The following is a 16,523-nucleotide window of genomic DNA, read 5'->3' as shown; positions in this document are numbered from 1 at the left end:
CCAGAAATCCAATTGTTGTTCTGTCTAGCATCACCGATGAGCCCTAAGGTGAGTCAAAACCAGCGGCGGCTCGTTAGAGGAGGGAAGGGAGGCTTAGCCTCCCCATAAAAATTGAGGCTATTCATCGCAATAAATCAAAAAATATTGACAAATAATTATGATTATTTGTTTCTGAAAATGCTTGGGTATCATTACTTTACCATTCATTTTTAATATAAATACATAATATGCCCGAAAAAACACTATCACTCACTACGTAGTACGTACCACACTGTATCCTGCATCAACAAAACTCAAACGCACCGCCCAGAACGAATAACGAAGAAACCATCAATCCGAAATAATAAATGCCATACGTTGATACGTTGTAAGGGAGCCAAGCCTCCGACCGCTTAAAAAAACACAAGCTCCGCGAGACCGATCCAGCCAGCGACATACGTCTCGATTTGTAATTTTAGTTGCAGAAATTATGGCGTTAGAGGAGGCTAGCCTCCAGTTGGTCTTCGTTAGTGTACGACTGCATTTGTTTTGATTCAATTCGGACGGGATGCCGTGACTGACCGGGACTGAAAAATATTTCGGTAAATCGTTTTAGTGTTTCTTGATGGTAAGTTTTATACGTATAATTTTCGGCAATACATAATTTTTGTTTGCATTTAAGCAAATATTACGTATTTTGCTTTAAATAGGTGTGGTACCCCAAAAAATTTTCGCGCCTCCGGCGGGCTTTTCTGTGTGTATACCGGGTGTCCCACATTTTATGTGACAGGCAATATCTGGTTTGTTGAAGGAGATACACAAAAATGTTTCATACAAAAGTTTTAGGAGTTCATGAGAGCTATATTTTGATATAATTTTTAAATATACAGGTGTTTTGGTGTAGGTGCTACAGACCAAAATTCCATTTTTTAAAATAGAACGCCCTGTATATCATTACATTTTCAGATGCTACGTTAAATTCTGATATCATTTCATGTTTGGTTTTTGAAATTCGGTTACGGCGTTGTTGAGTTATTGCTTAAAATGTAAAGTCTTGAGAACGACTATTATTTTTAAAAATATCTCATACAATTATTCTCTCTGCATCAGATCACATGAAAATTAGTCAAAATTTTGGGTGTTCGAAGTAATGGTTTCAATTTTGAGTTGTGGAATTCAGTCAGGAATCATTTTGAATATGAAACAATTGTGAAATTGAAAGAGGTGTATTCGAAAACAAATCTTTAATTAATAACAATGTAAATAATATAACTTGATAAATCATTTCATAAGAATGGTAGGTACCTAGAAATAAGTCATAAAAATTGTTCAAAGTGATGCTCATTAGATATTATACAGGCTTCGAAACGTCGAATCACTTCTCTCGTACAAGTCGCTCTTATAATATCAGGCGTAATATCACTGCACGCTAGTCGAATTTTCATTTTCAGATCATCCACATTCAAAGGGGGAGTAGTGAAAACAATATCTTTTAAATAACCCCATAGGAAAAAATCAAGCGGTGATAAATCTGGGGAACGAGCCGGCCACCGAATTGGACCCTTATTACCAATTCATCTATTTGGGTACGTTCTATCCAGATATTCAGTAACAACCTGTGAATTGTGAGGAGGAGCACCATCTCGTTCCACCAAATTCCTTGTCGTTCTGCTATGGGAATATCTTCCATCATCTGGATCAAATCATTTTCTAGAAAATGTAAATATCGCAATCCATTGAGATTTTCATTGAAAAAGTGAGGTCCTATGATGCGGCCATTGAACAATGCACATCATACATTAAGACCCCAAGTAGTTTGAAAATTACTTTCGCGGACCCAGTGGGGATTTTCTTGAGACCAGTAGTGACTGTTATGTCGATTCACAACTCCATTATTGTGGAATCGCGATTCATCGCTCCACAAAATTTGACTGAATATGTTAGGACTTTCATGTAATATTACCTGAATACAAGCAATTAATTCAAGTCGTCGTTCAAAGTCCGTGGGTTTGAAACCTTGTACCAACTGAATTTTGAATGGGTGGTATTTATTTTCTTTCAGAATTCTCTGTACATTAGATTTACTCATACCGACTTCTTCTGCAAGAGTACGGATAGAAACATGTGGATGAATAATAATATTAGCCAACACATTGATCTCTAAATCTTCAGTTGTAACAGATCTCGTATGATGACGATGCTTTATAGTAGAAGGAAATGACCCAGTTCGCAATTTTTCTACAACTCTCGAAAAAGTCATTCGTGACGGAATGGGTCTGTCTGGAAAACGTTCTTGGTATAGACGTTGTGCTTGACGGCAGTTTTTCTGACATTCCCCAAAAATTAATAACATATCAATGCAATCACTTGGACTAAACGCGACAGGCATACTGGAGTTTTCGCACAAAGAACACAGTTACTGTTTTGCAAAGAATCACTGAATCGAACTGACAGGTAGATACAATTCAACAACATTTGTTACTATGGCATCAACAAGCATAAGCTACTTGATGAAATTGTGCAATATAAAGCAATTCACCCTCAAGTTAGTCACATTCTCAAGAATTTCAATATTATATTCAACTGATATCGATATCGTATCGTAGAGGTGAGAATAATGGTTTGTATTCAGTAGTAGTCTAGTTCAATTTAATAAAAGATATAGACTGGATTCGTGTACGAGTATATAAGTTTTTTTGAAACTTTATATTTAAGGAAAAGTGCAATAACTCAACAACGCCGTAACCGAATTTCAAAAACCAAACATGAAATGATATCAAAATTTAACGTAGCATCTGAATATGTAATGATATACAGGGCGTTCTATTTTAAAAATGGAATTTTGGTCTGTAGCACCTACACCAAACACCCTGTATATTTCAAAATTATATCAAAATATAGCTCTTATGAACTCCTAAAACTTTTGTATGAAACATTTTTGTGTATCTCCTTCAACAAACCAGATATTTCCTGTCACATAAAATGTGGGACACCCGGTATATATAGTCTTTATGACTTTAGCCTCCCCTGTTCTTCAATGCACGAGCCGTCACTGGTCAAAACGGCGCTGTCTGGTGTTGCACCATAAATGCTAGTTTCATCCAGTTGCCTTTCAGTACAAAGTGCATTAGAAGACAGTGAGCGAATCTGATGAATGATTTTTTCTTAAGCATTCATGAAATAATAAACTTTTTTCAACTGGTTATAAAAAGTGAGGTTTTTTAAACTTCTATTGGAAAATGTTACTTTATATTTAACAATTAGTAAAATGTATACTTTTTTACCGTAGTGGGAGCTGGTCAAGCCCTATACTCCGAAGCCCCAAAGCATTCGCGCCAGCATTATCAACCAACGACCACTCCCCACACCGTGGGTAAGTGATCATTGGGCCCTGATCACTGATCATGTGCCCTGAGCAAGTGCAGTGGGCCAAGAATGACAGTCTTCTGCATCTATCCGGCTAGTAGAGAGGGCATCATTTCATCAAGGACTCCAATAATCAGAACAACCATCTTGACAGAGTGGTCTAGATAGAGTCTGCGGAGTTCGAAGAGAAAATCTCGATATTTTATCAGGAGCTGAAAACTCCACGACAAATATCGTCTTGCTCAGGCTTATTAGCTTGTATGAGCCTGAGGGTGGGGAACGAATAGTTCCAATAAATTCGGCACTTCTCGTCCCCACAACGGATTCTCCCCCGGAACGTAGGGCAACACCGGTGTATCGTCAATACTATAAGAGTGTCGTAGATGGTAGTATAGCTTTCTTAGCGCCGCGTTATGTCGATGGATATAGGCCGAGCCGCATATGCTGGACATGCTGATAACAAGTGCATTAGGGTCTCGAGCCCATCACGCGACTGCGGTAGACTGAGGTGTTGAAGACACTATCCTGACAAGCCATGATGAATCCCTCAGTTTTCGACTTCAGCCCACTCGACCTGAGGAAAGCGAAAGTCAGGCGCTTTGATAAGCCAAGGTCTCCAATGCTTTTGAAGAAGATCCCAGCATTGGCTTATACTTGTATTTCCGCAGAAGTAAGGTTCCAACTCGGTGACAGAGTTGTGGTCACCTCGTTTAGTCTCGAAAACTAAACCGAGTTTATCAGCTGCTCGGGCAGCTGTCTTAAAGAGAAATGCTCCAATTCCTGCTCTCTCAGTACCATTCTGTATACACTCCAAACTCAAAAGACCACGGCCTCCCTGTTGTCGGGGGAAGTACAATCGTGGAACGGCCGATTTGGAATGCAAATTCCTATAGAGATGCATCATTTTTGGGTCTTTACGTCGAGTTGATACAGCTTCTCCCGAGTCCACTCTGGCTCTGGCTTGGCCCGATGTTATTGTGAAGCGAGTTTGCCAGAGTGGTATCAGTTATTCAATGCATATCACTATTTTGTCGGGTACCGCAAGGCATCTGAGTAAATGCAAGATGAGCTCATGCGATATTGTATCAAATGCCTTACGGTAATCGATCCAGGCCATAGAGAGGTTACGCTTATATTGTATCGAGTCCTGCATTACACATCTATCGATGAGCAGGTTCTCTTTACATCCAGCGATCCAGCGACTCCTCTCTTCGACCCTCTCTGCTCATATATCCGTTCGAACAGACAGTTTTTAACTTATAAAAATTTAATGAGAGAAAAAAAGCGGAATTTGTTTTTTGCAAATATAATAACTATTGCAGATATTCAAAATTTGAAAAAAGATCCTTGATTAATAGGTTTATTTGAGCAGTGAAAATACAGGTAGAAACAGATAGTTCGGTTCATTCAGGCAATGCCCAATTAGATATAGCTTTAACAATAAAAAATATTGAAACTCAATAAATCTGAATATTAAAAAAAGAAGAAAATCAGGTAGTTGGTAGGTAGCAGAGCAAAATTTTTGATCAATTGTTCTTTAAATCATTAACAATTTTACAAAGTTTACATAAAAACCTTGATAGTTTTTAAAATTGGAGCATGGATGTTTTTTCCTTTTTTGAAGCCTCTGAAGGCTTAAAAAAGATTCCTGCTGAAAAAATTGGCTCAAATCGTAAATTACTCTGTGTGAAATTACGAATTGAATGACAGCTCAATCATAAGTCCAGATGAAGGTGAACGGAAATTGAATTAGTCATATGAGGAACCCCTTTTTGTCCCCACCTGTCCCGGGACAGATCTTTTGAAATGTTCTCGTTATCAAATTTCGAAAGATTTTGAAACATTTTTATAGTTTTTCCATAAGTTTCAGTTTGCGGATAAGATGATTTTCTCAAACGACTGGGTCAATTATGTAAAAGTAAAAACTAGCAGGATTCCTGCATAACAATACAAGATGCTTGTAAACAACTTATAACACGAAATCAGGCATGTATCGGTCTGTAATTCTTAGGAATCGACAAATCTTCGCTTTTGGGGATGAGAACGGTCCGGAATCGGCTGCTCTCCGTCCAGCCTTGAGTTAAAAACTCTGGCCAGATGGCGGTGAGTGCTTATAAGTTTTTTCCACCAATGAGTGTTCAGCCCATCGAGGCCTAGAGCAGCAAAGTTCATTGAAAAGCGATTGAACGATGCTATATTATTATTATTATTGATGTCACAGAATGAAAATCCAACAATCATACATTGAGGATAACATTGAATTTCTGAAAAATTTTATGCACTGTCAATATTTGATGAAAAAACATAAGAACATTTTAAATGAGGATATTGTAAAAACACGGTCTCGGTGCTAAAATAAGAAAACTGATGCGATTCAAAACTGTGAATTACAAATTACTACCATAATCTCTTTGTAGCTCATTATTATCTGAAATTCCTTGTTCATTCCAAAACTGCGACAATTCGGAAAAGTTTGGGTAAAAAATACACGAATTATTGCATTTTATATTCTTAGTGTTCAACTATTAATACTGAATAATTGGCTTTTGTGGAAGGACATAAAAAGTCCGCTAAAATATTATAAGTTAAGTTTGTAATAACAAAGCAACTCCTGCCAAGGTCCACTTGGCCGGTTTGTCTTTGATTTTCAAATTGAACGTCCAAACATATGTGGGCCCTCTCGTTCGGGTCTTATACACCGGGCATTCGTACATGTTTCTCAAATCTTGCTTGTCCTGCGTGATTGCTCTTACATTGATAACTGGCATGGCGGGAAAGAGCTCTTTCAGTCTCGAATCCATGATGATGCCCGTCTGGACATCCCATCTGGCTCCTTCCATGTGTAGACCATGGATATAAGCTCCATCTCTCGGGGCACTCCTGGAAAAAAACGCCACATATCGTGTTTACGGTAGACCCCAAATACCCTGTATACTGTTTGATTAACCAAGTGGAAGTAACTATAAACAAAATGATGAGGAGGCCAATTAGTAAAATGATGGAGGAGTTCATTCTATTTGTTGAAAAACTGGTTACCCGCTCCGCGGAAAGTGTTAGTGGGAAACTGGTGATCTTTCAGTGGATGATTCATTTTATTTATTGGCTCTGCTTGGAGATTGAGGGTCCAGTTTGCGCATTTCAGTCATTAAGTAATATTGACATATTTTTATAGAGTTTTTTGATATCTTATATTATTTTAAATCATTTCAAACATTTTCATGGAAAATAAGAAATGAAACTTTCTATGTTCTTTACTACTTGGATTCGTTACTAACGTTACTGTTTTATTTCTCATTTTTCATGATGATCTCCTACCATGTAGTTAACTATTACTTCGATCAATTTAATCACAAATATTTCCATTCAATTTCCAAGACAAAACATCTTGTTCAATGTTCATTTTCAGAATATTGGGTATTCAGAAAAAAAATCATTCTTTTTTAAGTTTGGGTTTTGAAATTGAACATGTTAAATTTCCATTCCTCAAATATTGGATTTTTAAAACTGAATGAATTCTTTTTTGGCTTTCAAAATGAGCTTGTTTAATTTTCAGTTACTTTGTTATATTTGCTTATATTTTTCTAAAGTTGATCAGAGTTTATTCACATACCCAATTACCCAATTACTATCGTCGTTTTATGATGTATGTGGGTACTAGCACCTACTGTAGTTCGCCTTCACAGATTTGTGAAGAAATATATGACGTTCAAGTGAAACTGCCTTGACTAATACAACGAATGTTGATAAGCACCCTTCCGAATTCATAAATAATACAAACTTACGTGAACTCTTCTTTCTGTTTTTTCGTAACATCGCACTGCAGACACATTTTATCCAAAGGTAGTTCATTTCGTCTTGCGGTACTCTGCATGATAGCAGTTAATAGTGATTGGGGATTGAAAAACCCCCCAGCCATACTGATGCAGGAAGCTGCAACAAAAACAATAAATCGAGAAATATCCTACTTGAACAATAATAAATGTTGAATATTTCATTTATGTACTGGATACCCTGATTAATCACCTCAACAATAATGGATTCTACACAATTGCATGTGCAGATGACATAGTTATCTTGCAGACCGGCAAATTTGTGAACACACTGTGCGATAGAGCGCAGGATGGGCTCAAATTAATAGAAATATGATGTAAGGAACACTCACTGTCGATCAATTCCAAGAAGACTGAGATGGTCCTTTTCACCAGGAAAAGAAGTTTATCGGGCTTAAAACCTACCGAAATCTTCAAAAGCAAACTAAAGTTCCCTGAAGAGGTGAAATACCTTGGTACTATCCTTGACAGGGAGCTAACATGGAACTCTCACCTACAGAGTAGAGCAAAAAGAGTATATGTAGCTTATGAGCAATGCCGAAGGACAGTGGGACGCACATGGAGTCTTTCACCCCGTGTGGTCACCTGGATCTACACTACAATAATAAGACCTATGTTAACGTACGGAGCCATTGCATAGGGACCGAAAGTTCTACAAGCAACGGCCATCCAAAAATTATATCAAATACAGCGATTGGCTTGTTTAAACATCACAGAAGCCATGAGAACAACACCAACCGCGGCAATAAAATTAATTACTGGTCTGACCTCTCTGTACCTGTACGTTAAGGAAGTTGCGTGAATAATGGCCATGTTACGATTGCGCACGGCTGGAGTAAACCTCGAAGTAGGAATGGTTCAATTGAGGCTGAGCCTAAGGCGAGAAGCGCTTACTGCGCAACCTCTGCTGCAGGCGGCCGGTGATGCAATTGAACCCAGGTTTGTGTTTGAAAAACCCTTCAAAATACAAATGAAACAACACACAGAGTCATCTACAAATGCAATACGCATATATACAGACGGATCAAAAACTAAAGCTCAAGCAAGTGTGAGTTTACTCCAGATCACTAAAGCTAAGGATTAAGTGGTAATGAAAAAATACCAGCGTGGTTCAAACAGAACTGGCTGGTATCTCAATCGCCACAGAAGAAATGACCAGGAAAGGAATTTCTGGCAAAAAACATACAATCTGCACTGATAGTAGACAACCCTATTAGTCTTGAACAGACAACGTGTTACCTCAGGGCTAGTACTAGAGTGCCACCAAGTTTTAGCCAAAGCCTCGGTAGATAATACCATTATCCTGAGGTGGGTTAAAGGGCACGACAGGAGTAAAGGTAATCGCATTGCCGACTCTTTAGCCGAAGAAGCGGCTGGACTTAGAATTTTAGGACCTAGTGACACGTACGGCCTGATGACTTCGACAATTACGGAACTAGCCAAACGTCACACCCATGTTCAATCCCTGAAGAGATGGGATGTAATCAAAGGATACAGTCTTGCCAGGATCACCCTGGGCGACTCTGGGAAGCTGGCGCCGGAGAAATATCTGGCGATGACCACGAAAAACCTACGCCTAACAGTAGGATTTCTGACTGGCCACCGTCAACTAAGGAAACACCTCCATAATATGGGGCTAGTGAACACACCTCTATGCAGGCTATGTGAACAGGAAGATGAAACTGTCAGGCATGTCCTATGCGAGTGTCCGGAGTTATCGTCAATGAAAGAGTGTGTGTTCGGCTAGTCTTGGCTTACACCTGCCGATATGAAAGAGATGTCTCCTAGTGACCTGTCCACCTTCCTGGATAGGACAGGATGGAATATGACCTAGGAGGACAACTCCTCGGAAGGATGTACAATGGGTCACATGTGGCCTAAGTGCTGTGAGCCTACACTCACCTTCCCTACTCTACAGATACAGATATGTACTAGTATCGTGCTATTGTACTAATATGGCAGATAATGTAGCTAAACTCTGTCCATTCAACAAAAACGTAACCCAAACAAAGATAGATGCGTGATCAAAGCATGATCACTACGCACATTTGCATTTAGTGGGTAAAATAAACAAGCCTCTAAACGCTGGCCAATCAGATTGAACTGCAATCGGCTGGCGGAATTCATGTTACCTACAGTGTCGGAGTAGTCTGTTACGTTTTAACGCCTGTGGTGTCTACATATAAGATATTTTAAAGTTTGAAATTTTTGAAATGTCAAGTACTGATGAAGCTGAAGAAACTGCTGATTGGTGTCTCTACACTCCACCTAAAACAATTTTCTATAACCAGCCGCATATTATCAAACAAAAATTGGTCGTTCCTTAGTGCGACTCTGTACACCCAGCCTTGGGTGGGCATCATGCACCATGCATGATAATGTTTTGGAGCACTCTGTTGCTTAGATGAATAGCATATAGATTCAAGTTGACAGAAGTATTTTTGCGTTAATTATTTTCAAGATTCCGGTTAGGTGAATTCTTTTTGCATAATCGTAACATATAGGTGAAATAATTTGATACTTTTACAGATATCGTGACACATTTATGGACATCAGAATGCTTTGATACCAAACTGAATAAAGGAAAGACGAGAGTGTTTTTGAAACTTCGAGTTGACAAGGATTCTGAAAGTTTTTATGGCATTTTATATTTTTAGTGAGTGTACTGATGATCCCATATTAAAATTATATCAGAAATAACTGAATTTAGTAAAGAAAAATACGCCATTTTTGAAGTTGAATTACCAACGATTTCTAATAACAAATAGAAACCTTCCAAATATTGCACATTAGCATGCATGCTGATATTTGGAGATATTATATTATAAATACTTTCAGTTCCATTATTATGAATTCTGAGGTTACTACACCAAACATTTGATAAAGTTTTATTTTCTTCCATTACATGAGAGTCGCTGTCTTCACAATGTTCATAATAGTTAATGAAGGTTCGACTAAATTATTGTTTGATTGTAATTACTACGATTTTGACTTAACCTTCGATTTTGAATTTCTTTCCAATGTTTCAAATGTGAACGAAGTTCATTTCCTACTTTTTCGAAAACTACTCACCACAAAATCCGTGGACCACGTCTCGAGTTCCCTTATACGCAATAATAAATCCACAAACCATGATGTGAGACCCAGTAATGATGGGTAAGCTCTAAGACCCCAAATCGGAGGTACCTGATCCAAGAACAGAGCATTTTCTAGATCTTCCATGTCTGATGTTATGGTTAGTTCCCCTTGATTCCCAGTTCCAATTCTTTTAGGGATCTTTTAATTTCTCCGGTTAGATGATTCATTCTTTCGCATTCTTGAAAGGCTACAATGACATATGGAGTTCGTTCTTCAACTTTTCCCATTATTTCGATCATATTGAAGTCTTCTGGTAGTTTTTCCATCATTTCGTCTACCATTTGCTTCACCTATACATTCAGTCTATCAAACTCATGTACCTCTCGGGAAATATTTTGAAGAAGGACGTATTGTATATTATTTTTCAATTACATGTTATTATAACTCACTTTGTCCTCTCTCGTGATCGTGGTGCCACCTGTTGAGCCTCCATCTCTAGGCTGCATTTCAAATACTGTTCTGAACAATTCATCTGCTGTGGTGGTCAGAAAACCGATTTCAGCATTCGGATGGAGTCCATAAAGATAAGGAGACTCCGATGGCATCATATCGTCAATATAAGTGTGATAACCAACGTAATCGGTGTTGGGTGGAGCTGGAAAACCTGGAGCTAACATAAGTTCACCATCAACCTGAAATTAAAATTATCAACTGAACAAGTTCCTGAAATTGAACTTGAAAGCGATAGCTACAAAAATCTTTGGGTTTGCCATATCAAGTGGGTTAAGGCCCTTTTTATGAAGCATGAACATGATATCAGAAATTGGATTGCTGACGGTTCAATGAAACTTCAACAAAGTTATAACATTTAACTTTCATCTCACCAAATCGGGTTGGAGAAGTTCTTCCAAGTAAGTTATACACAAACGCCTGTCCCAGTCGTCAGTTATATGACCACCATACATAATTTCTCCGAATAAGTATCTCAAATCTTCCCAAGGCACCTTCGAATTAGCTTCTAGATAGTTGAAGAGAACAAAAACGCTGATATTGAGATCACCAACATTGAATGGGTATATTTTGTTCCACCCTTGGGGTCCGAATTTTCTGCGTTCTGCTACTACCGCGTGAAAGTAGCAAAGGGAGAACAAAATGACCTTGAATTCAGCCTCCTTGCCGCATTGTTCCAGAGTTTCTTGGTTGAAGTTGGAGAGTGCCTTATGAAGATTTGCTTGCATGCCCGTAGGAGGTTCGTTCGTTATTTTAATAGAAGATTCCAAAATACCCTGAAAATTGAATGGAATTATTGAATTCCAGAAGTGGATAGTAGAATATTCCGACGATATTACAGTACCTGCGGTATTATATGTGCACTCGCACTAGCAGCAGGTTCCGCGCTCATGAACACTCTGTAATTAGGATTAGATCCTTCGGCATACTTTTCCAGCTGCTTCTCCAGTAGAGGAAGCCATTTTTTAACTAAATGAATATTCTGCAATACCACCCAATGACCATATTTTGCAGCAACCTCCATGGCTTTTTCAGCAACCTCTTCCTGACCTTGACCTGAAATTAGCAGAAGTTTTTGAACATATATTTAGTAAAGTTTATAATTAAATTATTCACAATTTTACATGCGCTAAGTGATGTTATTATATTTTTGGGAGGGAAGGAAAGACTGAACCCAACCAAGTGATAGATGTTCATTCCTTAAAATTACCTAAACTGACATTGTGGAAGTTTTGTCTGTCCGAGGTAAAACCCATTTTTTCGCCGAGATCTTCCACGTCCTTCAAAGGGTTGACTCCTGGGGATAAGATGAAAAAAATTGGTGTCGACGGACTGGTTTCTTCGTAGGACTTTTCGAATTCTACTGTTTTGTTCTCTACGTACTTGGATCCTAATTTCTCTTCTATGAATGCCCTAAAAAAACATTAGCGAAAATCCATAAGTAGATGTAGTACATTCGTACACTACATCAACTTCCATATAACAGGTTGAGAAAGTTTTCGTTCTCTAGAAGGAGTTCGATTCAGGTCTCCAAGACAAAAAGAATTTAAGAGCAACTGGGGTAACACCATTTAACCACCAATATGTAGCACGTCACGAGGCTAGGTAAACGTCTTACTATAAACGCCGCATTGATAACTGAACTACAGATTGATACTACGAAAAATGCAACTGAAACAGTTGAGAATTTCCTACAAATCAACTATAAATCGAAAGAGTTGTGTTGAAAAGTAAGAGTTTCAAGATGCGTTGCTGCAACTTATAACGACAGGTTCACCTGGACTAGTACTCGTAAAAATGATGATAGACTCATATTAAACAAAGAATGATTTATCAACTGCAGAAAAAAAAACTTAAGTGGATGGACTGTATACTTACCGACCAATAGGACCAAAATAGGGGGACTAGGACCTCTGAAACTTTGAGGTGGAGAGATACATCTGACAAAATAGTTAAGGTTTTCCCGGCAGAGGTTTTCAGTTTCACTATTTTTCGGATTCGAAGGCCGTGAATATTTGGAATGTCTTCCTGACGTTTCGCTGGCGCGCGTGGCTAGCTTTTTCAGAGGTTTATAGATCCTGGATTAATATCCGATGAGTCATCGTCAGGAAGGTATTCCATAAATTCACGGCCTTCGAACCCGAAATCCTGAAGAGATATTAGATCCTAGACTGACCTGGACCCAACAGAAAGAAGGGTGAAGGTAGCATTGATGCTGGTCAATGATGAGAGTTGCAACCAGATGTCATCCATAATAATAATTATATAATTTTCAAAATAAATGTCATTTGAAACGTGTTTCGTTACAAAGTAGATTCATCAGTTACTGTTATATCAAACTATTCTACAATATCTTTTATATAGCATTTGGTAATAACGAAACTTATTATTTAGATGAATGAATGGATCTAGTAAAACTGGTAGATTTTGAATAAACAATTAGGTACAATACAATATTACTTTTAGAAAACAGGTTAAATATTGGCATTTCGAATCCTAATTAGATAAATTGTTGATTCTGGCAAAACAGTTAGATTTAGAAAGCACAAATTAAAACAATATTATTTCTAGAAAAATATGCAAATAAACTACTCAAAATTATTTCATGATAAAAACTTCTGGTGTGTACTCCATACTAATTCTTATCATGTTCCATTCGTTGTTGTTTACTTTTTTTGTACTTTCAGCTACAAAATCATTAATATGAAAAATTCGGTATTTAGTTTCACTTTACTTTGGTTCGTGATAGGTATTAAATTTTAAAATTTAAACGATGAATGTTGATGTATTGGGTAGAAGGATGATACGTAGAGTGTACCTCAACGAATTTCAAGTTGCTGGAGCAGTGGCATTGATTGAAGTAGGGTATTCAAGGCGTCGTGTAGCCCAAATGCTTAATGTGAGTCATTCTGCGGTTTCCAGAGCTTGGAATCGTTACCAAATTTACGGCATAGTAAAAAGCTCCTTATCTCAATCGACAAAGGGCCACAACACGCAGAGAAGATCGTTTGTTACGACTTTGGGCAATTAGGGGTCGCACCGATTCTGCTATAACACTGCAAAATCGCCTTATAGAAGCTAAGGGAAAGCGAATTTAGAACCAAACGATAGGAAACCGACTTCACGAAGTAAAACTCCATGCAAGACGACCCGCTAGAGCCTCTAGATTAACTCCAGCTCATCGAGGAAATCGTAGAAACTTTTGTCAAGAGCATCGTAATTGGGATTTAGAGCAGTGGGCCAATGTAATGTTTACAGATGAAAAAAATTCATGTTATTCAACAATGACGGACGTGTTAGGGTATGGAGACGTCCCGGTGAACGCTATTTGGATGACTGTGATAATAGTATGGGCTGGTATAACTTTGACAGGACACATGGACCTTGTGGTATTTCGGGAAGTGACTTTAACGGCTGTCCGTTACATAGAGGAGATATTGGAACCTCATGTCGTCCTATTTGCCCAAAATATGGGCGCTGGGTTCATTTCACAACAAGATAATGCCAGGCCACACGTAGGCAGGGTCGTGAGAAATTTCCTACAGGAGTACAATATTAATGTCATGAGATGGCCAGCTAATAGTGCGGATTTAAATCCTATTGAGCAGCTCTGGGATGAACTGGAAGGACTTTTGAAGGACCATCAACCCTTCTAAAATCTGTACCAAGTCGCAGATGCTCTTTCGACGATTTACGACCGGTTACCACAACAAATAATTAGAAATTTGGTGAAAGCATGCCTCGTTGTTCTGCCGAACTTCTTAGAGCCAGAGGTGGAAGTACTCACTATTAATGTACATTTTTCTCAATTTTTTTGTGAAATTAATTTTATTTATTTTTGGCACTCTATTGTATTTCTTTTCAATCGTATTACCAAACAGCATTTTGGAACAATGTAAGTTAAATTTAATAAAGGCACTTATAAACTATTTTATAAATATGAATGTTTGACAAAATAATACATATTTTTTTTACTTATTACATTGTAGTTTATGTTAATTAATGCCATTTTATGACGAATGAATAACTTCCTGTTGGTGGTTTGAATTGAAATTGGAATATTTGCGTTTATTGATTTCCAGAGATTCTAATTGGTATAGAAAATGTAATATATTTGTATATATATTCGCTATATTGTATCCTCGTGAGATATTTTATTCATGTTTAAGTAGTGAGAGTAATTTTTTGTCTTTTTGCTGTATTTCACTTTCACAAACAAGTAGATCATTCTGGAAGACATGGGAGAAATGGACAATTCAGGCAGTTTCCAAGTGGTAGGGAGAAAAAGGACAGAGGACAGGTCGCCCATACTCGAAGGAAGAAGCAAGTCGACAACACATGAGATGCATGTATGGTTAACAATTGCTACAATTGGAAAGCCATTGAACTTTTTGCGAAAGAAAAATGATATCAATTAGTTTAGCAATTCGGATCCCAATTCTTCATGGTTTATGATTATGACTAGATAGTAACTGGGGTGTTTCTTCTTGAAACAATTGCTGTTATTATCGATCTTGAACAAGTTGATCACATCAGTATTGTTGCTAAGTTAGCACCATACTGCTTGTATGAAGGCCTACCTAGAAACTGACATATCACTTTTGCTGATACATAAGTATAAGTCAATAAATGGGGTGTTATTTAGCAACTCTGTGGACATTCACTCATGTATACCTGTGACCTCTTTCTTCTTTAGAAGGTCTGAAGTCAATACAACCACATGATGTGTGTGAAGGATTCTGGCACTGATTGTGGATCTGATACTAGGCCATCATTAGGTATTCCTCATCACTATGTTTCACAAATGCAGTTTTCACCACATTTTCAAAAATTCACCAATGTTTTTTTTCATGTACTTGGTAACGAGAGGTAATATCCTGATATTACTAATATTAATAATTTAGTATTGTTTAGAATTCATATAAGAATGGTACCAAATTTTTCATCATTGGGAAACTACATGTGTTAAAATTATAAAGTAAACAATGAAACAATTTTAATGAAGAAAAAAATTCAAAATGTGTTATTTCAAGAGTAATATTTAACATTTTTGAAACTGAAACGTTTTGCAATCGCCACCTCATAGTAGGGTTGAATATTCCTACAGGGAAAGGAATATGTATGTAGACTTACATCATTGCGTATATCATTCTGTCGGGTCTAAGAGCTCTCATCATGCACAATCTTTGCAAGGCTGTTTTGCTCTTCCATTCTTGTGGGAATTTCTCTCTTTCTGGACACTCACAATCTACGATCTTCTTCCATCGTTTTGGAGAGTTTTCGATATCTCTGTCTAAGTTCCTGAACTCGTCTTTGGTTGCAAGACTGCAGATTCCACCCCAGCTAGTGTTGGATAGAAAATCTACTGGGCTAGTCACGTGTGGTTTTATTGGGAATCTCAAGAGAAAATCCAAGTCTGCTGCTAGTATTTCTTCACTTATTAGTAAAATCTTCAAAAAAATTAGCGGAAATATTTTTTTCTAATTTGAAATCAGGTGAAAAATATTTTCACATATTTTTTTACCTGGAAAGTCATCTGAGAAGCAAATATTAGCTTGTCGCATTCAAATAAACCTCTGGTAGTGTACTGGAAAACTGAGAAAGATATGCAAGATATCAAATTGTTCACTCTGTCTATAACAGATTCAGCAGGATCTGCTCTTGCTATCGCCTTTTGAAAAACAACACTAAATGCCTGAAAAATGTAATCAATTGAGAAAGACAAAGATTTGATTGCATACCTATGATTAACCATCAAAT

At 37.6% G+C, this 16,523-nt stretch overlaps 1 protein-coding gene across 1 annotated transcript in view; it reads right to left on the bottom strand.

The window, feature by feature from the left end:
* Positions 1 to 5,646: 5,646 nt before the first annotated feature.
* The window catches only part of LOC111506640 (Dynein heavy chain at 93AB), a 79,996-nt gene continuing 69,119 nt past the window's right edge, over positions 5,647 to 16,523 (bottom strand). Inside the window, 11 exon segments of the mRNA XM_074173750.1 lie at positions 5,647 to 6,225; positions 7,128 to 7,254; positions 7,257 to 7,275; positions 10,248 to 10,423; positions 10,426 to 10,603; positions 10,703 to 10,945; positions 11,138 to 11,539; positions 11,608 to 11,819; positions 11,974 to 12,176; positions 15,897 to 16,213; positions 16,288 to 16,458. Coding sequence (XP_074029851.1) covers positions 5,931 to 6,225; positions 7,128 to 7,254; positions 7,257 to 7,275; positions 10,248 to 10,423; positions 10,426 to 10,603; positions 10,703 to 10,945; positions 11,138 to 11,539; positions 11,608 to 11,819; positions 11,974 to 12,176; positions 15,897 to 16,213; positions 16,288 to 16,458 — 2,343 coding nt within the window. The 3' untranslated portion in view covers positions 5,647 to 5,930.

This window comes from Leptinotarsa decemlineata, unplaced genomic scaffold, assembly GCF_025532065.1.
Source record: "Leptinotarsa decemlineata unplaced genomic scaffold, Ldec_3_MD MMD2_tig00000505_RagTag_RagTag, whole genome shotgun sequence".
Classification (NCBI taxonomy): Eukaryota; Metazoa; Arthropoda; class Insecta; order Coleoptera; family Chrysomelidae; genus Leptinotarsa; species Leptinotarsa decemlineata.
This window is presented reverse-complemented; position numbering and strand designations above follow the sequence as displayed.